Source organism: Prionailurus bengalensis, chromosome B2 (genome assembly GCF_016509475.1).
Source record: "Prionailurus bengalensis isolate Pbe53 chromosome B2, Fcat_Pben_1.1_paternal_pri, whole genome shotgun sequence".
NCBI classification, from domain to species: domain Eukaryota; kingdom Metazoa; phylum Chordata; class Mammalia; order Carnivora; family Felidae; genus Prionailurus; species Prionailurus bengalensis.
The window spans coordinates 145,761,643-145,786,540 of record NC_057349.1 but is presented as its reverse complement, the minus strand read 5'-3'; the positions used below and the strand labels follow the sequence as shown (position 1 = coordinate 145,786,540).

At 40.8% G+C, this 24,898-nt stretch overlaps 1 protein-coding gene across 2 annotated transcripts in view; it reads left to right on the top strand.

Moving 5' to 3' along the window:
- PRKN (parkin RBR E3 ubiquitin protein ligase) overlaps positions 1 to 24,898 on the top strand; it is a 1,348,128-nt gene that overhangs the window by 415,261 nt on the left and 907,969 nt on the right. For both annotated transcript variants that reach the window (XM_043592715.1, XM_043592714.1), the window contains exon 3: positions 19,407 to 19,638. In XM_043592715.1, coding sequence (XP_043448650.1) covers positions 19,407 to 19,638 — 232 coding nt within the window. The remainder of the gene's footprint in view (positions 1 to 19,406; positions 19,639 to 24,898) is intronic.

The window sequence follows — 24,898 nt, the reverse complement described above, 5'->3', positions numbered from 1 at the left end:
TATAACAAATGGCATATAACAAATGCCTGTGTGACCTTTACCTAGATTCCCCAAGTCTTCACATTTTGCCTTATTTGCTTTACTGTTCTCTGTCTCCCTCTCTCCTTCCTCTCCCCCTTCCTTCCCTTCCTCCTCCTGCTGTTAAACACGCTGCAGACATCAGGGCAACTTGGTCCTAAATAGTATAGTCAGTATCTACAAAATATAAAGACATCCTTCTACATACCCGTGATACCTAACCACACCCAAGAAATCTAACATGAATACAATGACATTTCTTATGCAGTCTGTATGCAAATGTCCCTGCCAGTCATTCCCAAATTGTCCTTTGTAGCTTTTTTACAAAATCTTTTTGATCAAGAATTCGGTCAAGGCTCACACACTGCATTTAGTCATCATGCATCTTTAGTCTCTGTTGCTTCGGAGCAATCTCCTCACACATGCTCTTTTGGGTTTTTTTCAAAAATTGGCATTTCATTGATTCCAGGCCAGTTGTCTTGCAGAATGTACTATGTCCTGGATTGGCTTTGTCGTTTCTTCATCAGTACATTCAGTTACACACTGTGGTCATCAATACTGGGGAGTTTGTACCTAGTGATGCCCGGCAAATATTCCTTTGTAGAGACAGCCCTCTGTCTTTGAAAATGTGAGGCAATGTGTGGGAAGATACTTTGTGCGATTGTCTTGATTCCTAGTAGTCTTTCATTCAATTGCTGTACTGGGATCCTTAACTGAATTAGTTACTAGATCAGTCGTTATTAGATTAGTTGAAAACACTATTTTCTTAATCTCTCATTCTTTCCATATTTATCCTATATCATTCTTCTGTGTAGAAGAGCTCTTCCTCAATTACCACCCCTATATTTTGATTATCTTTAAACATTCTTTTTTTCTTTATGCAATACATTATAATCCATTACCATCATTATTATTCTTTTCTATGTTTCTATTTTCCCAAACTTAGTGTGACCCCATTTGTCTTCGAGCATAGTCTTGCGTTTTGGTAAATACAAGGTGTTCTGGGATCACACAAAGGATGTTCTAGGATCGTATTGTACTTTCTCTCTCAGGCCTGGTATCAGGAGTCCTGGTTCATCTAAGTGTGAAACTACATTTTGAAACCAACGTTTGGGTGCTAGGTAGGCTCCTTGCTGTCAAAGTATTGATCTTTCTAGGCCTCTTTAGTAAACTGATCCTGATATTAGTGTCCTGGAAAAATATGTAAAGCTGTATTCACATGCTACTCATAGAAACATTGTTTGTAATTTCAAAAAAGCCGGAATCGACTCAAATGTCCACCAGTAGGGTGCTGAGAATAAACTATGAATCATCCAAACATGACAGCACTATGTAGTTATGAAAAAGAGTAAGGAAAATCTCACTATCCTACTATATAATGAGTTCTAGGGTGAATTATCATGGGGAAAAAGATGTCAGGGAAAAATATATGTTATAATTTATCTAAGAATGGGGCTTAAAATACACATACACATACGTTTCAGTTTGTGTTAAGAAAAAGTTATACACCTCACACCTGTTAGAAAGACTTACAAAAAAATCACAAGTGTTGGAGAGGATGTGGAGAAAAGACAACTCTTGTTCACTGTTGGTGGAAATGCAAATTGGTGCAGCCACTATGGAAAACAGTGTGGAGATTCCTCAAAAAATTAAAAACGGAACTGTCATGTGATCCACCAATTTCACTTCTGGGTGTTTATCTGAAGGAGATGAAAACACTAACTCAAAAACACTAACTCCAAATTTCTTTGCAGCACCTATGTGTCCATTGATAGATGAATCCATAAATAAGACACAGTATAAATATACAATGGAAAATTATTCAGCCATTAAAAACAAAGAAATCCTGGGGCGCCTGGGTGGTTCAGTCGGTTAAGCATCCGACTTCGGCTCAGGTCATGATCTCGCAGTTTGTTTGAGTTTGAACCCCTCATCGCGCTCTGTGCTGACAGCTCGGAGCCTGGAGTCTGCTTTGGATTCTGTGTCTCCTCCTCTCTCTGGCCCTCTCCTGCTCATGCTCTGTCTCTCTCTGTCTCTCAATAATAAATAAAAGTTAAAAAATATTTTAAAAAAATTAAAAAATAAAAAATGAACAAAGAAATCCTGCCATTTGTGACCACATGAATGAACCTAGAAGATGTTATGCTAACTGATACATTAGCATCTACCCCCAGAGATGTGCACGAGTTCCTTCACCAATAGCATTTGTTAAGCTTTTGAAGAGTAGTCAGTGTTATTGGTATAAAGGGGAATAGTTTGAACATGTGTTTATCTTATTATAATTAAAATTCAGAATCCTTTCCTTTCATGTTTTAATAGTCATTTGTACACATTTTGTAACTTCTCTTGCCTTTAACACATTTTTCTATCAGATTTTTAAACATTTTTCAATTTTTAAGATTTTTCTGTGTCCTAACTTGAAAATATTTTCTCCCACTTTATCACTTGTATTTGCCTTGTTTTTTTTTCTTCTTTCGAAGCTCTTTTCCTAAATTTTTGTTTCTTTGTTTGTTTTGTTTTGTTTTAATTCCAGTGTAGTTAACATACAGTGCTGTATTAGTTTCAGGTGTGAAATATAGTGATTCGACAACTCTATGTTATCTAGTGCTCATCATAAAAAGTGTATTCTTTGTTTTAAAGTTTATTTATTTATTTTGAGAGAGGGGCAACACACAAGCAAGGGAGGGGCAGAGAGAGGGAGACAGACAGAGGGGAAGAGAATCCCAAGCAGGCTCCATACCACCAGCATGGAGTTTAATGCAGGGCTCAAACCCACCAACTATGAGATCATAACTCGAGCCAAAACCAAGAATTAGATGCTTAACTGACTGAGTCACCCAGGTGCCCCCACAATAAGTGTATTCTTAATACCCATCACCTATTTCACCCATCTCTCCCCCCCGCCCCTTTCCCTCGAGTAACCATCTGTTTGTTCTCTGTTGTTAAGAGTCTGCTTATTTTATTTAATTTTTTTGTCTTTGCCTTTGTAATGTTTGCCATGGAAAGACTATTTTTTGAGGTGATTACATGTATTAATATTTTATTGCATCATGATTTTGAGTCATAGTTTTAAAGACTGTCCATAGATTCAGGTTGAAGAGTACATTCATATTTTCTTCTAGGATAAGGATGCTATATAGTGTGTGCGTGTGTGTGTGTGTGTGTGTGTGTGTGTGCATGCACATGTGTGTATGTATCCACACATTGTCAGTGTGGATCCAATGTTATCTCTTTTTTTTCAAGCTTATTTATATATTTCAAGAGAGAGAAAGATCATGAGCTGGGTAAGGGCAAAGAGAGAGGGAGAGAGAGAATCCCAAGCAAGGTCCATGCAGCACAGAGCCCGACACAGGGCTCAATCCCATGAACCATGAGATCGTGATCTCAGCTGAAATCAAGAGGCTGACACTTAACCAACTTAGCCACCCAGGCACCCCTATCTTTCTTTTTTCTAACAGATTTTGTTCTAACAGATTCTGTGCTATGTTACCTCTCCCCAATTCCACAGAAACTTAATAAAATCAATGCATTGAAAAAAAAATTACATTTGCCAAATCTTTCCCTTAATTCAGATTCTTTGCACCCAAAAGGGGTCAAAATCAGCATCCTTGTGTGTGCTTGTCTCCTCTACCCATTTTCCTTCTGATTTTGGTGTATTTCAAAAGAGCTGGCATGCTACATTATAAAATCAGGAAAAGTAAAGTGGTTCATTAAGTCTTCATTTGACTTAAAATCTGTCTTCTATCTTTGGCTTCACTTTGTGTTGCTCCAAACATTTGTAAGTTTACAAATTACTCAACACAGGCAAGGCTTAGAGATGACACATGACTTTGGTCACCCAGAAGTGTTACCATTTGTATGTTAACTCCAGGATCTGCCCTGTAAAATAATTGATGCTACATTTGATATTGTTAGTTTGTGAATGTCTGACACAAAAAACTGGCTATATGTTCTCTCTCTCTCTCTATGCATTTGTATAATATGCTTTCTTTTATAGTCAGTATAACCCATTGGAAAAGTTTACATGACAAATTAAATCTTTTCCCTGTCCACTTACAAGTAAACCCATTCTCCTTCAAGACTTTGGACCTGATGTAATGGAATGTCTGACTATGTGGTTCTGGGAGTAAGCCCATTCTCCTTCACAGACTTTGGAGCTGGTATGATAGAATGTTTGACTGGGTGGGAGTGTGATCCTGAGAATTGACAGCACTTTTACTTCTTTTAAGATCCTCAGACCCCAGGGCCTGCCTATGTAGGGCACCTTGTCTTGTCCCCTCCAGTTGAGTCAAGAAGTCAATGGTGCATGTCTATCTGGGGCACATCAGTGACCTACTTGAGCAGAAGCTGAAGAGGGTTGAGGAGGGAATACAGGATGCCTGTGTGCCCAGAAAGGAGGATTTCACATGGATGAGAAATGGTGGGGACTGAGAGGCCAGAGGCCAAATGCCCATCCAGCTCTGGACCTTGTAGGGATTCTCAACCTGTGGCTTCACATTGAGAGTCACTTGGAAGATGATTCAAAATGCAGATTGCCAGGACCTACAGCTCCAGATTCTTATTCCATAAGTCTAGAATGGGAGGTGAAAATCTGTTCTTGTTGGCACCCCAGGTGATTTTTTTTTCTGCAGATTTTGACCTGGATGGAAGCCCACTACCTGTGGAGAAACTCCTGTGTAATCTTGGCTGATTAATTTAGTAGTCTTAAGTGACTAGAGTCCTAAGTGACTCTGTTAAAATACTGAACACAACATTTGAAAAAAGGTTAGGTAAAGTATTAGGTGAGATTAAAAGTGCTGATGTTTATGGAAGGGATTTGTGGAACAGTTACTGTTGTACCACATAAATATTTGTTATTATCCTAGCTCAGCCCCTTAGTAGCTATGTATGACCTTTGGCGATGACTTCACTTCTTTACACCTCATCTATAAAATGAGGATATTAATAGTACCTGTCTCACTGTAGCATTGCACAGAGTAAAATGAGAAAATACTGAGCACCGTGCCCAGCATATGGACAAGTCTAAAAATGCTAGATATGATTCCCGTTATAATTCTTTCATTAAGTGTTCAAAATTTACGTATTGAATGGCTACTGTGTTCCCCGAACGTCTGTGAGTAGGGTGGCCATATGATATGTCTTTCAGACTAGGAGACTTTTGACGGTTAAAGGGGAGCTATTAACAATTACAGGGGGACAACAGGTGTCAAGTCAACAGTTCTGGATAGACCAGGATGCATGTCACCTGACCAAAATTAACCAAAGGGTTGAGCATGAAGGGTTTGTGAAGGAGGCTGGTACTAACAGCTCTCTTCATCCCTACCCTTGCAGAGCTTGAAGTCTCCTCTAAATAAATGTTGGCAAATGTGTGCGGGTTATTGGCTTTAGGGAATGACAAATTAGGAGCCCTCTTGAGCGGCCCCATCTGTGTTTGACTTTGCCTACAAGTATCCTATTCCTAGCCATAATGAATGCTAGCTTTTCTTCTTCCCAACTCCCTAGGTATCTCACCCCTAATTTTGCACATCTTGTTCCCTCTGGCCAGAATGTTTTTTCCTCATTTATGAGTTTCCTAGGTAGGGTTGTGATAACAAAGACCGGAAACGTGGTGGCCCAAGACAACACCTGTTTATTGCCCATAGTTCTGGAGGCCAAAAGGTCTGAAATCAGGTCAGTAGGGTCCTGCTTATTTAGAAGGTGCTAGAGAAGAATGCTTCCTCTTCTTCCAGCTTCTGTTGACTCTTGGAGTTCCATGGCTTGTAGAGGCATCTCTCCGATCTCTGCTTCCATTTTCACAGGATGTTTTCCTCTGTGTGCCTCTGTGTCCTCTCTTATTATAAAGATACCAGTTACTGGATTTAGGAAGGCCCTAAATCCAGGATGATTTCATCTTGACAACCTCAGCTAATTACATCTACCAAGACCCTATTTTCAAATAAGTTCACATTCTGGATGGACACGGATTTTGAGTAGACACTGTTCAACACACTATACTTCCTCTGGTTGGAAGAAGATTAAAATGAAAAAGAGGTTAGGGCTTTCCTTTAAATCAGGACACAGTATTGGGCCCAGTCTTTCGGAAGCTAAGCTTTCCTCTTGATGGGTTGAGCATGAGTCCTTATTCCCTCAGAAACTCGTTTATAAATGAACTGCCATCTTGCCTTTCTTGTCTCTCTACCAGAGCAAAGGAAGTAACTTGAGTTACTATAGGTACAAGATGTATCATCTGTAAATCTATGGCCTGACCTGTCATCTGTGGGTTTTCACTAGCTTCTATTAAAGAGGGATGCAAAACACTGTCGCCAGACTTTGAGGCACTGTCTCATAGTCCCCAGTCATCACCCCCAAACAATGGATTTTTGTAAATTTCTTCAATTGATTTATGCCAGGGGAGTACTGATTGTGCCCCTGCTGAGCTTTTATTCTCTCCTTATGCCCCCCAAATGTACATTATGAAAATGTAAAAAACTCAGACAACAATCTGAAAGGAAGTTCCTTATAAGTAAGTTCTGTTAGATAAATTTAGAAAAGTGTTGGTTTTGTCCAAGACAATATTTACCAGTTATTTCTTTTTTTTTTAGTTTTATTTTTTTTATTTTTTTTTAAATTTACATCGAAATTAGTTAGCATATAGTGAAACAATGATTTCAGGAGTGGATTCCTTAATGCCCCTTACCCATTTAGCCCATCCCCCCTCCCACAACCCCTCCAGTAACCCTCAGTTTGTTCTCCATATTTATGAGTCTCTTCTGTTTTCTCCCCCTCCCTGTTTTTATATTATTTTTGCTTCCCTTTCCTTATGTTCATCTGTTTTGTCTCTTAAAGTCCTCATATGAGTGAAGTCATATGATTTTTGTCTTTCTCTGACTAATTTCACTTAGCATAATACCCTGCAGTTCCATCCACGTAGTTGCAAATGGCAAGATTTCATCCTTTTTGATTGCCGAGTAACACTCTATTGTGTGTGTGTGTGTGTGTGTGTGTGTGTGTGTGTGTGTGTGTATGCCACATTTTCTTTATCCATTCATCCAATGATGAACATTTGGGCTCTTTCCATACTTTGGCTATTGTCGATGGTGCTGCTATAAACATGGGGGTGCATGTGTCCCTTCGAAACAGCACACCTGTATCCCTTGGATAAATGCCTAGTAGGTCAAGTGCTAGGTCGTAGGGTAGTTCTATTTTTAGTTTTCTGAGGAACCTCTATACTGTTTTCCAGAGTGGCTGCACCAGTTTGCATTGCCACCAACAATGCAAAAGAGATCCTCTTTCTCCGCATCCTCACCAACATCTGTTGTTGCCTGAGTTGTTAATGTGAGCTATTCTGACAGGTGTGAGGTGATATCTCATTGTGGTTTTAATTTGTATTTCCCTGATGATGAGTGATGTTGAGCATTTTTTCATGTGTCAGTTGGCCATCTGGATGTCTTCCTTGGAGAAGTGTCTATTCATGTCTTTTGTCCATTTCTTCACTGGATTATTTGTTTTTTGAGTGTTGAGTTTGAGAAGTTCTTTATAGATTTTGGATAGGTCTTCTATACATAGAAGTTCTTTATATCTTTATCTGATATGTCATTTGCAAATATCTTCTCCCATTCTTTTGGTTGTCTTTTAGTTTTGCTGATTGTTTCCTTCGCTGTGCAGAAGCTTTTTATTTTGTTGAGGTCCTAGTAGTTCATTTTTGCTTTTGTTTCCCTTGCCTTCAGAGTCGTGTTGAGTAAGAAGTTGCTGCGGCCAAGATCAAAGAGGTTTTTGCCTGCTTTCTCCTCGAGGATTTTGATGGCTTCCTGTCTTACATTGAGGTCTTTCATCCATTTTGAGTTTATTTTTGTGTATGGTGTAAGAAAGTGGTCCAGGTTCATTCTTCTGCATGTCGCTGTCCAGTTTTCCCAGCATCACTTGCTGAAGAGACTGTCTTTATTCCATTGGGTATTCTTTCCTGTTTTGTCATAGTTGGACGTACGTTTGTGGATTCTGGATTCTCAGTTCTGTTCCATTGATCTGAGTGTCTTGTTCGTGTGCCAACCAGTTATTTCTGACTAAAGGTTCAAAGCTGGAGCCCCTGCCCCACACAGTGAATCTCTCTCATTTACCTGCAGCTGGCCTTGTGGCTCTTGGAGAAGCATTGTACTCACCTGCACACACTGTAACCCCCTGGAATCTACTTGGGATGGCAGTGGTCTTGACACATTGTTTCTCCTGAATAAATGATTACAGGAGAGAATTTAGTTAAGACCAACAGCTGAAGTGGAAGAAATGAATACCATTTATCTTTTCTTGTAGTTGGATGTCAGGGTCTAGGATTTTGTCCTAGTTTGCACAGACGTTCAATGCCTTCCTCCAAACTGATATCTAGAGGGCAGCTCCAACCGGCATCTGCTTAGAGTGTGAAAGAAGAGAGCAGCTTCATGTTTTATTTATCCAGAGTAAAAGAATGGTTGCACATGACACAAGATGTCCAGATTATGAACAGGAGCTGTCATAAGTAACAGTGTGTTGTATTTATATCTAAAATTTAAACCTAAGGCTGTAAACTTAAGGAATTTGCAGCTGAGGAGTGAAACTGTTTATCGCCATGTCAGTTTAAAAAAATAAGTAGAAATGGGGCACCTGGGTGGCTCAGTTAGTTAAGCAACCAACTTCAGCTCAGGTCATGATCTCACGGTTTGTGAGCTTGAGCCCCGTGTCAGGCTCTGTGCTGACAGCTCAGAGCCTGGAGCCTGCTTTGGATTCTGTGTCTCCCTCTTCTCTGCCCTTCCTCCACTCATTCTCTCTCTCTCTCTCTCTCTCTCTCTCTCCCCCCCCAAAAAATATAAATAAATAAATAAATAAATAAATAAATAAATAAATAAATAAATAGAAATGCCTGTCATTTCTCCTTTCTTCTTTGCCACTGAAGACCTTGACTGACTACTGTATTCCCCATCCTGCCCTACTCTGTGGGTACTCTACCCTACTGTACCCTGCTCAAGCTCCCCCAAGGTCTAAGGGACATGTGAGACCTCAGGTTGACTGAATGGCCCCCTGTTGATGGTGATGGCACTTGGCTACTTTATCTTCTGTGGTGGTAGGGAGGTGTAATATTTAAGGATATATGGTCCCTGGTTATTTTTCTTCCTTCTAGAGTCGACACACATTTCTTTTCTTTTTTCCCCTTCCCCCCCATTTAAATGTTTATTTATTTATTTTTGAGAGAGAGAGAGGGAGAGAGAGAGAGAGAGAGAGAGAGAGAGAGAGAGCGAATGAATCCCAAGCAGGCTTCACACTGTTAGCAAAGCCCAACATGTGGCTTAATCTCATGAACCAGGAGATCATGACCTCAGCCTAAATCACGAGTTGGATGCTCAATGACTGAGCCCCCCCCCCCCCCCGCCCCAGGTGCCCCAAACACGCATTTCTTCTTTTAAAGCTCTGTGTTAGGTGTGTGACTTCATGGCTTTTTCTTTCATGGCTTTCTCCTAAAAGGGATTTGTTTTCATTTTTGTTTGTTAGTTTGTTTTTGGAGGGAGAGAGATCTATTTTCAAACAATCAAAGGTTCAAATTATCACTCTGGGTTTCTACAGATTCAAAATAAGTATTTTCTGTGTCATCTAATAGATTCTTTTAAAGACATGAATAAAATAAACTTATTCTCATGATGAACACTGACTAATGCATAAAGTAGTTGAATCACTACATTGTACATCTGAAACTGATATAATGCTGTATGTTAGTTACACTGGAACACAAAACAAAACAAAAGAAAACTTATTCTGTTCCAGATTGGCTACTACCTTACTGCAACCTTGAGCCGATCAACTTATTTTTCTGTGCTTAGTTGGTGCATTCCTAGTAACTGACATTGGGCTGTAGGCCATGCAGAAGGCACACCTATTTCTTTTTGGTTCTGAATGGGTCTGGCCCTCGTGTTCACACAAGAGAAATCATGGATTAGAAACACAACACAGGTGAGATATACTGAGCATCTAGGACCTAGAGATAGAAAGTAGTTTAATGCAAATAAAACATTCCTACAGCTTTTCCCCACCACTATTCTAATATTCTTTATCTGAAATTTTTATGTATTTCCTTTAAGAAGTCCTGATATTTCACAGAGTCTGGGAAACACTTACAGTTCTGAAATGAGTCATGTTTACAAGCATAGAAGTTAGCAGAAACGGTCTGAACAGCCCTAAACAATCTCTATAGCTAGGCTTTTGGCATAAATTTTGCTGGATTGTGTCCCCAAAAGTAAAAATTTCCATACTCTTCTCTATGTAAGAGTAAGTTAGACAAAGGATATCTTTTTTTTTTTTGAGATATTTTTAATTTTTGAGAGAGAGAGAGCACAAACTGATGAGGGGCAGAGAGAGAGGGGAACGGAGTATCTGAATCAGGCTCTGTGCTGACAGCGGAGAGCCCTATGTGGGGCTCAAACTCATGAACTGTGAGATCATGATCTGAGCTGACGTGGGACACTCAACTGACTGAGCCACCCAGGTGCCCCAAGACAAAAAATATCTTAACAATAAAAGTGATGAAAGAAAAAGAAAGAAAGAAAGAAAGAAAAGAAAAGAAAAGAAAGAAAGAAAGAAAGAAAGAAAGAAAGAAAGAAAGAAAGAAAGGCAGCATAGGGCAGATGAGTAAATTGCAGAGGGGGTGGGGCAGAGAGGAAGACAGGGGAGATGAGGGGAGAACATCCAAAGACCATCAGATTCTTTTAGAAAGTAGAAATATGTGAGGGATGAAGAGAGGGAAACCAGAAACAAATTGCAGAATAAAATGGCCAACATTCTTTTAGGGCCTGGCAATGAATAAATGCCAAAAAAGGATTTAAAGATGTTTTTGTCCTTATCAGGTTATCTTGTTTGTCTTGAAATGGCCTCATTGCTGCAAAATATCTTCTCTCCACATTGTAAACAAAATCTCTTTGGCAGCAATAAATTTTGCACTGAATTTTGGGAAGAGAGAAAACGCAGTGAGAGAGAGGTATCATAGGAAATGGGTTCAGGACAGTTTGCATGCTTTGTACTTTTTCCTAGGGTTGTATCAACTAGGAAAAAATTTCTATAGGAAGGAGATATGATACAGAATGGACTATTGTTCAGGATTCATCTGACCGCCATACATGCCTGAGAAGGAGAGTATGTGAGCGCTGTGCCCCACCCTCCCCATGAATGCGATAAAGCATATGCATGAGTTGTAAAAACTAATGTAACTCTGTTGGAAAACTCCATGTATATGTATTTTAACTGTTTATAATATTCATCATAACTAGTAATAGAACATTTAAAGAAACGACACTCGGAAGTGCTTTTTGTAAAGCTTACGATATAAAACATAATTTAATTTGGTTTAATGGGTGTAGGACCAGGTGGCCTGTGTATCTAGGGAAGGGCATGCATGGACCCAGGGAACCCCAGACCTCACCTGTGCATACAGGACTCACATCCACCTGCAGTAAATCATTTACTACACAGCTCCCTGGTAGCGAAGGCCGTCAATTCCCAGTTGTCCCCTTCGTCTCCTGTTGGATCCTAATGAGCAGCAAAATGGTCCCAGGCCCTGGGTGGGAGGGACGTGGGGAGCATGGCTCCGACCCTCCCTGGCTAATTAGCATGGGGCTAATTGACCTTTCACATCAATTGTGTTCCTCAGCCTTCAGCAACAAGAGAAGGGGCCTTTCATTATCTCTATGTGGCATAATATCTTTGATTCTGATGAAAACCAGTCATAAGAAATGTGAGATAAATTCAAAGCATAAATCGCAAAATATCCATCTTCTACAAATCTCTCTAAAAAAAATGAAAGCTCAGGTTGAAGGAACAGTTTTTATTCTCATCCAATTAATATAAATTGGCATTTAGTGTTCACTGAAGGGGACTGAGGGAACTGGAGTTCAAGAGAAACAAACCCGTGGGAACGATTCCTTTCTGGTTATTCTGACTGTCCTCTGAACATCTCTGGGCTCGCACTGCTTCATCCATGTCGTTGCCTTGTTAGCTGTGACCATACAAAATATTTCTCAACCATTACATCTAAAAATATCTTTAACTTCCTAAATAATTGCCGTTTTGTCTTTCTCTGACACAGAAAATACTTTTATTAAAAACTTGTACAGAAACATGTTTGTGAAAAGTTATTATCAGAAGAAGCAACTAAAAAGCATTCTGAATTTTTAACGGCAAAAGAAAGGGAAATCTGAATTGTTTAAAAAAGGTTTCTTTTTTATTGAGATAATTTATGTCAGATCATCTAAGAAAGACCTCTTTCGTGTCAAAACAATTTTTAAAATGAAAATATGATAACAACATTGACTATTAAATTAGGAAATCTTTTATCTGATAATTCTTGGCTGACCATATTATTGCTTTTCTGAAGGAAAAAAATGTGTGTGGTTAAAAATGCAGATGAAAATCAGAGATTTTTCAGCCTTTAAAATGTAAAGTTGGTACACAATAGGACAGCCTTCCCGTTGAAATCATTTAGGCGTTTTTGTAGGGAAAAAAGAGCTTAGAAGACTAGAGAGAAGCTAACATGACTAATTGGTAGAGTATGCCCACGAGCGTGGATTGGTCAGTGTGCCCACCAGTGTGGATTGGTCAGTATGCCGACCGGTGTGGATTGGTCAGTGTGCCCACCAGTGTGGATTGGTCAGTATGCCGACCGGTGTGGATTGGTCAGTATGCCCACGAGCGTGGATTGGTCAGTGTGCCCACCAGTGTGGATTGGTCAGTATGCCCATGAGTGTGGATTGGTCAGTATGCCCACGAGCGTGGATTGGTCAGTATCCCCACGAGCGTGGATTGGTCAGTATGCCCACGAGCGTGGATTGGTCAGTGTGCCCACCAGTGTGGATTGGTCAGTATGCCCATGAGTGTGGATTGGTCAGTATGCCCACGAGCGTGGATTGGTCAGTATGCCGACCGGTGTGCATTGGTCAGTATGCCCATGAGTGTGGATTGGTCAGTATGCCCATGAGTGTGGATTGGTCAGTGTGCCCACCAGTGTGGATTGGTCAGTATGCTGACCGGTGTGGATTGGTCAGTGTGCCCACCAGTGTGGATTGGTCAGTATGCCAACCGGTGTGGATTGGTCAGTATGCCCATGAGTGTAGATTGGTCAGTGTCCCCACCAGTGTGGATTGGTCAGTATGCCCACGAGCGTGGATTGGTCAGTATGCCGACCAGTGTGGCTTGGTCAGTATGCCCATGAGTGTGGATTGGTCAGTATGCCCACGAGTGTGGATTGGTCAGTGTGCCCACCAGTGTGGATTGGTCAGTATGCCAACCAGTGTGGATTGGTCAGTATGCCCACGAGCGTGGATTGGTCAGTGTGCCCACCAGTGTGGATTGGTCAGTATGCCCACGAGCGTGGATTGGTCAGTATGCCAACCGGTGTGGATTGGTCAGTATGCCCACGAGCGTGGATTGGTCAGTGTGCCCACCAGTGTGGATTGGTCAGTATGCCAACCGGTGTGGATTGGTCAGTATGCCAACCGGTGTGGATTGGTCAGTATGCCCACGAGCGTGGATTGGTCTGTGTGCCCACCAGTGTGGATTGGTCAGTATGCCCGTACAAATAAACCTGCAGGACGTTGTGTCCAACATGCCTGCTCATTTCCTGACTTCAGAGAGGTGGAGAAGCAGAATATTTGAATAGTTCAAAGCAGATTATTTGCAAAAGCACTGGGTTTACAGCCAGAAAACATGGCCTACAGGGCTGGCTCCTTCGTTTCCCAATTATGTGTCTAATTTGGCTGAGTCACTCAAACCATGCGAAAGTTTCCTCACCTCCGAAGTGGCTGCCACACTTGACGCGTGCTTCACAAGGTCACCGAGTCATTCAACAAACCCAGGTGTGGCTGGTCTCTGTAGTAGCCAGCTCTGCATTAGAGAGATGCAGTGTCTTTTCTTGAGGCTAGCACTGCTTGGTGACGGAGAGAAACACATAGGAAAGTAGGTGCAATACAGAGTGGTCAGTGCTGTCTTCTCGGGGGCTTGGGACCCCAAGGAGCGCCGAGTTGCCTGCCGCTACTGGCCTTCTGGGGCAGAGACTAACTGTTGCCAGGTGACCTTCACTCCAGTTCTTTACGTGCTTTGACGACTCCTGTGTAACTGGCACTGGTCCTTACTTTCATCACTACCTTGTTATCTTGTTTGTTTTTAATCAGATCCGCCCATACTCTCTTTTGCTTCCTCCTTTGACTCAGTTCCAGTGGGGCTGTCGTCTAAGGCTTCTGGGTGTTTGGCTTTCCTCCCAATCATTCCTTTGTATCTGGGGCTTGTCCATACAGCTTCCAAACCCTGTTCTTCACGATGGCCCCTGTGCTCTCGCCCTGCTCTGTCTGCCCCATACACCACCCGCTTCTCAGCAGCCACACTGTGGAGTTTAGGGGAGCCAGAGAAGGATAAGGGGGAATCCTCAGCCTGGGTTTCTACCTGGGCTTCACACTTAGGAGCTGGGTGACATTGAACCTGTTGTGAAGGCTCCCTTTCATCTTCTGTCAGGTGTGAATGAGTTGAACAGCCAGTCAAATAAAGAGCTTTATTTGTGCGGCCATACAGCTGGATTTCCCAAAACATACTTGGGGATGGTAACAGCACCTCCCTCCGAGGACTCTGGGAACACTAAACAACTTACTGCATCAAAAACCTTGCAATGCAGCCTGGAGGCCATTTAGAGCTCAAAGATATCGTGCACTTACTTATTTTACTTGTATTAATATAATTGTTATTGCTATAGAAGATGAAAGCACTTTGTTAATAGTGTGACATTTTTGACTTTTTGAAGCGCATAATTATTTATTTCAGAGATTGTCTGTCTAACCCTTCTCTGAGTGTTTGGGAAACATTCCAATAACTTTTCAATCCCCAGGAATTTTCTTGTTCGAATATACTTGTTTTTACATGGTCTCAAAGGTTAAGACTATTTTGAAAATCATTAGCAGGCTTTTCAAGTTTTGCTTATTTCCAGTGTTCTAAGGGGATCACCAGACTTCCAAATATTTGAATCCTAACTGCATGTCAGCAAAGCGACTCCTTTTTGGAAAAGGAAAAATACACCAACTCCTTGGATATTGTTGAATAACGGCCAACTGGGTGAGAGTTGGTCATTGGTTGCCAAACAATTCCCATAGATGTTTTGTTAATACTGGGGTATCTCCAAATCAAAGGTCGTGTAGAGAATGTCCAAGATACAGATATCTCAGTTCCCGGTGGGACCACGGCTCCATTTGACAGCATAATAGCAAGCCCAGTTGAACAAATTAACTACTTTGTTCATCAACACTAAACAACCTATGTCACCTTTCTTGTTGAATTAGTAAGTTATAACAAAACACAGATGAAATGTGTTTCCTGTTTGTGAGGCAATATTCTATTTATTGAGAAAACGAAGATAAAGTAGACATTGTTTTTGTCCTGAGGAAATTTAAAGCCATGTTGGAGAACTCTGCTGTCTTCCCACTGAAAATCTCGACCTCCCGAAGCTGAGGAATTTTTTGTATACTGCGAGAACTAGATATTATTTTGGGCTTTAGAGTGACTAGATCACTAAACTTTATCCCTAGAATGTGTTGTTAATGAGGTTTTGAACTGAACCAGTGTGATGGTGCAGTTATACCGTCTGGCAAAGGGACTGCTTTCTGAGATCCACACTGGTTTTTATAACAAGTCAAAGAATTAAGCAATTATTGGTTTCAGAACCAAGGATGGAGACTGAGGGAAACATGTTCTATACATATCACTGTAACTACTGAAATCTGTTTGGGGTCTTCCTATCCCCTTTCCAGCTCTACCCTGAGCATTCGAAAAATCTGGATTTGAAAGGAAAATCTCAGTATTTGGATTTCTTCCATATTTGTCAAATTTTAGCAGACTCTGAGAATTTACTGAGGTTCTTCATATGTTTTATGGCATCTGAGCATATAGTGAGATGTATATATATGCATATATATACATATACATATATATGCATATATATGCATATATATAGTGATATATATACATATATGTGCATACACACACACACACACATAGATCACAGGAAGCTGGAATGCTGCCAGAGTGATGGTCACATCTATAGCATCTGCTTATTCTACCTTCTGTGCCCATTTTCCAAGTTGGACTGTGTGAGTGGCACAGCCTAATAGGATTTGGAAGCTTTATGGATGTACAAGATAAGGGACAAATCCTGTTTAGTTTTCAAAATTCCTAAATGGTGATACACTACTAACAACTCTGTATTGACTTATTGCTGTGCATTGGGTCTGTTCTTCTGTTTCCTCAAATCTTCAGAGTAGTCTTCAAAGTTGGTGATATTACTGCCAATGACAGATGTAGAAACTAGTGCTTAGGGAGGAAAAGTAATTTGCCAAAAATTATACAGCTAATAAATTGCATCTATTTGGCTTTAAATTACACGTTCTTTCTTCCATAGCCTTCTGGTTCCCCAGGGAGAACTTTAGGTATTGAGCTTATGACTATTTATATTTGTTCATTCATTCTTGTTTCCTAGCCCATCCCTCACCTTTTCCATTCACAGGCATACTTTCTAAATCTGCTAGGTTCAAAGTGCTGTGTGAAGCATTCTGGTAAGTAAAACTATAAACATGACCCAGTTGCTGTTCTCAAGAATTTCTAAATTTAGTCTGAAGATCACAGACACAAGCACGTGCGCGCGTGTGCACACACACACACACACACACACACACACACAAATACTGCCCAAGCTGTGACCACTGCTATAAGAAGAGCATGGCAGGCAGATTTCTGGCATTGAGATGAGGAAGAAAGGCATTACTTTTATCTGAGAGGATCACATAAGTCCTGAACTTAGACAGAGGAATTCTATCCGACTGAATTCTTGAGCCTCCTTGAAAAGAACACACTAGAGATAAAAGCCTCAGGGGATGTTGGCATACTGATTCTCTGCTGTTTCTCCTTGTGGCAAATCTCCTGCCCCACATGCCCACTCAAGTGTACTCCAGCTCTTGATGTTGGTTTATTTGAAATAACCCAGGCTAAAGGCCAAATACAGTTTCTAGAGTTCTAGCTGAACACGGCGGCCATGATGAATAGTGATAGAATGTCTGTTAGTCCAATTAGAATGGAAAATAGATACTGTCAGCTATTACTGCCTGATGAACAACTACAAAATCTCAGTGCCGTGCATTGATAAACATCTCCTTCAGGTCAGCTGGGAGCCTGCAGGGCCAGCCTGCATCCAGCTGGAAGGCTGTGCCCAAGCTGTGGGTACTGCTGCACTTGGGTGGAAACTACCCAAGGGTGCTCTATTGCTGGCCCCAGCAGTGGTGCAGATACATTTCAAGGCCCTGGTTCAATCATGTTGGGCAAAGCCAATCATGCTACTCAGCCCAACTCAAGGACAGGAGGAGAGATGAGAGTGAATAGCTCTGATGAGAAACCTAATCTATCATGTATACAGTGAAGGAGAGGGAAAGGAGATAAAATCATAAGGCAGGTGGTCTAGAGAGGAGAAAAGTCTAAACACACCTGAAGATGGTAATGAGCTGTCAGATTCTTTTTAACAGTTGATAGTGAGACATCTTAAAAGATTATGTAGCATACCCCAGAAACTTGCACATAATGGATTATAGGGAGAGATGGGAGGTCAGGGAGCAATTGCAGAGCTCCTATGATGATGAAGGGCTAAAATGGGGAGATGACAATTAGGAAGTAAGGGAGCGGAAGATGTGAAGGGTATTTCTAAGTCCTTGCTGGATGTAAGGGAAGGGCGGAGGAGCTCAAGGTGGTGATTCTACCGAAGCCATTAGAAGACACAGGAGGATGATCAGAGCTGAAGGGGGGCAGGGAGGGCTTGACGCTAGATACCATGGGAGAGGGCGGTGCTTTGACAGAAATGGAGTAGTTACGTGGGGGCAGGCCAAGGGGGCAGAGATTGATGACCCAGTGACCACTGCTGAGTAGGAGCAGTCCTGACACACAGAGCTGTGAGGACAGATGGCAGGGAGAGTGAGTGTGTCCCCATGGCAGTGGTTCAGAACCCAGGATGGGGAAGAGGTAGGAATGGGATTCAGGACCCGGGGTGGTCACCTGGTGACCTTCTGAGTCCACAACTGTGTGGCTGCAGGAAATGCTGACACATGGTGGGTGTCACTCTTAAACGTTTGCTGGTGCAATGGTGGAACACTGGAGGGGGGCAGGGGGCCAGGGGGCCAGTTCTGATTGTTATTAGTATCGCTGTGTTTGCATGGGTGTCCTTTGAACATTGATTGCCATGATGAGAGAGTGACAGCGGGTAGTTTGTAGATATCAAAATTTGGGGGTCTTCTCTGCAGACAGATGAGTGACTTTCTATCCAGTAGCTATTCTATTTTTTTTTAAGTTTACTTATTTATTTTGAGAGAGAGAGAGAGAGAGCGAGAGAGAGAGAGAGAGAGTGCACAGGGTAGGGACATACAGAGAGGGAGACAGAGAATCCCAAGCAGGCTCTGCACTGTCAGTGCAGAGCCAGATGGAAGGCTTAAACTCAGGAACCATGAGATCATGACCTGAGGCGAAATAAAAAATCAGACCCTTAACCAACTGAGCCACCCAGGTGCCCCCTCCATTAGGTATTCTGAGACCTGGCTTTGATCTCAGGTAGTCTAGTTTTTGTCCTAGTAAATTAACTGACTTCTAACTTTAATTCTACTAAATTTTCAAGTCTCCTGTTCATACACATCAATATATTGACGCAGAACATTTTTGCAAATGGCCACTGATGTTAATTGTGAAATTGGCAGAAACAGTGGATGACTGCTGGGGTGGCCTGGGTCTGCCGTTCCCCTGCTTCCCCATCACCGTGCTTATGTGTTTGCCAGTGACATGGGGGTGCGTGTGGAGTCTATCATAAACACAGTAATTTTAAATTGTAGAGAAAGATGCCCTGTAATTGACAATAGCCAACTCTCTGAGCTTTAGTGAATGGAGACAAATGCAAGTATTTATATCTGATAGTTGGGAGGACACATCACTTCTGAAATACCCAGTTTTAAAAGAATACTGCTTTTCACTGTGCTGCTGTATGCAGTGCGGTTCCTTTTTGTCCTGCTACATTTCATGTCGCTTTGGATATTACCCTAGTTTTCTATCACCCTGTTCCCTTTATCCCCACATTTTGGTTTGTGGGCCCAGTACAGTGTTGTGTGTGGAACACACACACGCGTGAGTTCTGTCGCCCTGATGACAGGAGAAGTGTATGTAACGTGATCAGTCACACATGGCTGTTTTCTTAAGTTCCGTGATTTCGTGCAGCCTTGGGCCTAAACAGATTTTAGAGTCTTTCGCGTACTCTGGGATGGAGGACAAGGTGAACCTTGCTTGGCATTTTAAGTTAGTATTGGTCTAACGTTCTGGTCTGTTTCTGCCTTGCTCCCACATAGAGCTGTGACCTGGACCAGCAGAGCATTGTTCATGTTGTGCTGAGACCCTGGAGAAAAGGCCCAGAAAGGGAAGGAGGTGACGGCCCACAAAACGCCCTGGAGGGCTCGAGGAGAGAGCCCGAGAGCTTGACCCGTGTGGACCTCAGCAGCTCGGTCCTCCCTGCACACTCGGTGGGTCTGGCTGTGATCCTGAATAATGACCGTGAGGAGACCCTGCCAGCTGGAAGGCCAGGTAATTGTACAGACTCAGTGTGTGGCTAGTAGAGCACTTTGTGTAGCAGGTCTCCACAGAGAAGGGCCTCAACACGTGCATAGTTGGTTCATGGTAAGTTCTAGATTACTGGAGGGAGACATCGCTGGGAGGACGGTACTTGGCCATAAAATTTGAGATGAATACATTTAATAAATGCAATAAAACAGGGTTTTCAGGTTGAGAATGAAGGTGAGGGATGGAGGAGACGTCAGGACCATGATAATAGCATTTTACTTTATTTTTATTTATTTTGAGAAACTAGGAGTGGGGTGGAAATGTGATGTATTGTGCTTGGGTCAGAATATGTGATGAAGGTGCATGTATGTCCTTCTCAACGTTTGCCTCCCTTTTCTATTTCTTATTCCCCTAAAATACATTTTGGTTTATTATGTTTCTGATGATGTAGAGAAATTTTAAAAAGCAGAAAGAGAAGTATAGAGGCAATTCTAGTCATTTGCAGGTGCCAAGGCAACCCATTACAATGTCAATAACACCCTTTGTGTGAAAGGGTGTTCCTTCTGTCTACGTAGCAACCCATTTCAAAAGTGCTTTTATTTAGCAAGGATGGCAATTCCTTTGTTATTTTGACAATATTAGTGTGTCTCCCTTAGTCCTCTGTTTTCCAATCTAAATAGTCAAAGGTATATCAGGATTATTTTTGACTATGTGTGACAGAAAACACAAAATGATAACTGATTTTATAAGTTATATGTGCATTTCTCTCTCACGTACAATGAGTGAGGACATAGGCAGTTCGAGGCCGTTGTGGATTTCACAGTGTCAGAGAGTTCAGGAACTAGCAAGGTGGAGGCCTAAAATAATATGAAATGTCTCCTGCTAATTTCACTAAGTAAAATTTAACAAAGTTTAAAAAATCATAGATGAGATTATAAAAAGAAAAAATTTCCAAGGACAAGTGAAAAAGTAGACATAGCAGTTATCTTTGTATAGAGGAATGGATAAACCCAGAATTTAGGTGCATGAGCTGATACCCTGGTGGCCTTCAGGAGGTTGTTCAGGGGAGGAAGGCTGTCCTTTACATACACTGAGCACTTAGCAGAATGAAAAAAAATATATATGTGGAGGAAACTGAGATACATCTAAACCTTTGCAGTTCCTGTGTGATCCAGAATGGGAAGTTAATATAAGTATCAGACTCAGATTTATGGTGTGCATGATGTATATGATTGGTTTCCCCTAAAACTTGAGAAAATAAAACAACAATTTGAAACAGAACACAAAACACATACATGTTATGTTAATTAAAGCATGCAAAAAATAGAAACCTAAATCAGAAAACAAACATAATAGAAAAATCTAGCTTTTAAATAAAACATAATTTTAGCTACTGGAATTAAAAAAAAAAATTCTCAGTGGATGGGTTAAAACAGCAAGTTCGTCAATGCCAAAGAGAATTTGTGAACTGCAAGATAGATATGAAGGAATTTTTCCATAATGTGGTATAGATTAAAAGGTAAAACAATGCTTTTCAGAGACTAGGGGTTTAGAACGAGATGGCTAAACATATTTCTGATAGAAATTTCATTATAGGAGAATACAGGATGGAAGAGAGACAGTTTAATAAGAGAATGACTGAGAATCCTGATTCAAGAGTACACGGTCCCAAACATGATAAAACAAAACAAAGCAAAAACAAACAAACAGACAAAAAAACCTCCACTCAGTTGGTCTTAATCAAGATAAACAAAAATAAATTCACTTTATAAAGAAAGTAAAAGACTAGGGGCACCTGGTGGCTCAGTCGGTTAAGCATCTGACTGGCTCAGGTAATGATCTCACGTCCATAGGTTCCTGCCCTGCGTTGGGCTCTGTGCTGACAGCTCAGAGCCTGGAGCCTGCTTCAGATTCTGTGTCTCTCTGTCTGCCCCTCTCCTGCTCACGCTCTGTCTCTGTCTCTCTCTAAAAATAAATAAACATTTAAAAAAATTTTTTTAAAGTAAAGAAAGTAAAAGAACAAGGAAAAAGAGATCTTAAAATCAAATGAAGAAAATAGATTACTTGCAATGCAGTAATAATTTGAATCGATCCTGGCAGAAATAATGGAAGAAAAATGACAGTGGAGTCATATCAAATGACTGAGGAGGATATACTTGTTAACTTAGAATTCTAAACCTAAAATACCTTACAAAATTATTGCTTAAAAGTGAGAAGCAAATAAAGACGCTTTCAGACAAACACTGAGAGTATTTGTACTCAGTCTGAAAGAATGTTATTCACAACAGGGAGGGGTGGTTTGAACCCAGGGTGACCAAAAGAGATATAAGAGACCTTGCTCAGAAAATACAAGGGTAAATACGGATCAGTCTAAATGAACATTGATATAAAAAATAACATTGATTAGTTTGATGGGTACAAAAACAGGAGGAACCAAAGTAGTAGGTAAAATGACATTTAGGAGAAAACAGTGATCAATTAACATGGAAATACATTCAAGATCTCATTAATGATCAGAGAAATTAATATTCCAACAATATTGTATCGCTGCAGCCTACCTGATGGGCCAATATTTAAAAGTTTGACGATACCAAGTATTGGTTAGGATTTACGGCAGAAAGTGCTTTGGTACATGATGATAAGGATGTTGATTCAAGGATATTGATTCAGCCATCATAGAGAGCAATGCACAGCTTCACAGTCATTAATGGATTTCCAGATATGCATTTTCTAGAACTCAGAGTAGTGAGGAGACACCCATGTAGATGACCATCATGGGACCCCTGAAGTTTGTGAATAAAGAGAAATGACAAAGCTGGGGCATCCGGTTGGCTCAGTCGGTGAAAGGTCTGACTCTTGGTTCTGGCTCAGGTCATTATCTGAGTGCAGAGCCTGCTTGGGATTCTTCCCTCTCTCTCTGCTCCTCCCCTGCTCATGCATGAGCCACAGGTGTATGTTCTCTCTTTCTCAAAAAAAAAAAGGGGCGCCTGGGTGGCGCAGTCGGTTAAGCGTCCGACTTCAGCCAGGTCACGATCTCGCGGTCCGTGAGTTCGAGCCCCGCGTCAGGCTCTGGGCTGATGGCTCAGAGCCTGGAGCCTGTTTCCGATTCTGTGTCTCCTTCTCTCTCTGCCCCTCCCCCGTTCATGCTCTGTCTCTCTCTGTCCCAAAAATAAAATAAACGTTGAAAAAAAAAAAAAATTAAAAAAAAAAAAAATTAAAAACTTAAAAAAAAAAGAAATGACATAGCTGTCTTTAAATAGGAGGATGGATAAATAATTAATGCTGTATTCTTATAATGGGTTGTAAATTGCAAATAATGTTCAGTAAGATACAGTTGATGCAAAGTTTCAAAACATAAGGTCCAAAACATTTACATCTATTGTTTAGCAGGGTAACCAAATAATGTACTTTGCCCAAGCAGGATATATTTGAGAGTTAAAATATACATTAAATATAATTAAACTATATATTTATATACCTTTGAAATATTTATTTATGGGTCAACAAATTGGATTCATTATGTTAGCAAAAAAATGAACTGGTTATTTGGTATGATTTTCAAAAATAATTTTTTCCAAAAATTAAAAAGATTATGTTCTTTAGAGCAAGATCAAACCTTTATATTTATCATCTGAACATTAATAATATTAGTAGAATAATTATCCTTTGTACTTATTCACACATTTCAATCAGTTTAATGTATCTGACTGTACCATCTCATCAGTGGTATTTACCTAAAGACTAAAAGCAAATCTTATGGTTTCTTCTTATTATAAAATTGCTTTTAGTCTTCTTCAGTTTTATTTAATGATGAATAAATTTGGCATTATTGTTACCTTCAATTTATGTCTTTCTAGACCATAATCCTTTTAGTTAAGAAAATATTCTTTTACCATAGGGATTTAGATACCAGTAGGCTCTCAGAAAATTCTACAAAATGTTTAACATCCACTTCATATTTTTAATTGAAATGTGTAATTCTTTCAACCCAAACAAGAGATTAAATAAGCTTTTATTAATGTATGCAATATTGAAAATGCCAACACCACCATAGTTGGAGCCTTCAGATTATTGTATGCTCCATGACGAGACTGTTTAGTTAGACTTATCACATCAACCTCCATCGGTTACATCTGACTTCTCTCTGATCATCTTGTTCTCATTAGCCCACTGACTGGTGGCCTGTTACCTATGTGCATTTTGCAGGGCTGGGGACTGGCCAATGTACCACTTGTGGATGCACCAGGTAAATGGCAGGGGTGGCATCCTTATGGGATTCTCCCCTCCCCCTGCCCCGGCCCCAGACCAGGAATGAGCTCTGCTGGAACCCTGCATGCTGTGTGTGAGGGGCATGTGCTAGTTTTGTAGAATCTGGAAAGGATAGGGAAAGGAGAGATGGGTTGTCCCAGGTCAACTTTAAGACTTAACTCTGTGTTAAACTTAAAATTGAACTACAAAAAGTCATCCCTTCATCTTCAAACCTGGGAAGAATCATCTCCTTTTCAGAAGACTTATATACAGGTTCTCAGCATATACTCCTTCTTATTGAAGACAGGACGTCCATCTAGTTCATTATAGTTTCCCCCAACATCTCCTAGAAGACTGATGACAAATGTTTACTAAATTATTTAAAATGGTCAATGTAGTAAGGCATACAACATAATTTCTGTATATTTAACTTTTAGAATTAATGCTTTATTTAATTATTTGACAACACTTTTTAAAATACCTTGGTAATTTCAGTATTCATATGAATTTAGTCTCTTGATTGGGATTCTTTGGAACAACTGTGGGCAGACCGTGCGCTTACATGATTATTTTTCTTTGCTAAAAAAGACAGTGTAGAGTTTCTAGAACGATGATTCACTCCAGTGTGCACAAGAGTCACCTGTGGATGCTCATTCCCTGCTATTCTAGAACTAATTCTAATTCAGGTGGGTGGGAGAAAGGCCCAGAAATCCTGGGCTGACCACACTCGGAGAAACTATGCCTGATAGCAGAGGTTTTCCAACCTTACAACTGTGGGTCCTGCCTAGTGGCCTCAACTAGGTGGGAGGAAGGAGGCAGGTCGGGGGAAGACAGTGGACAAACCAAGCCAACCCATGGCAGCCAAGCACAGTCTCTTATTTATCAGTTTCACATATAACCCATCTATAGCATGTTTCATTTTGGGGAAAGAAAATCCCTTGTTACAACGTGTTTGAAAAACTCTGCCTCAAAGAAAGAAATTTAAGAGAAATAAACCAACTTTGTTCTTGTTTCTAAGGTGTTCAAATCCGAGAAG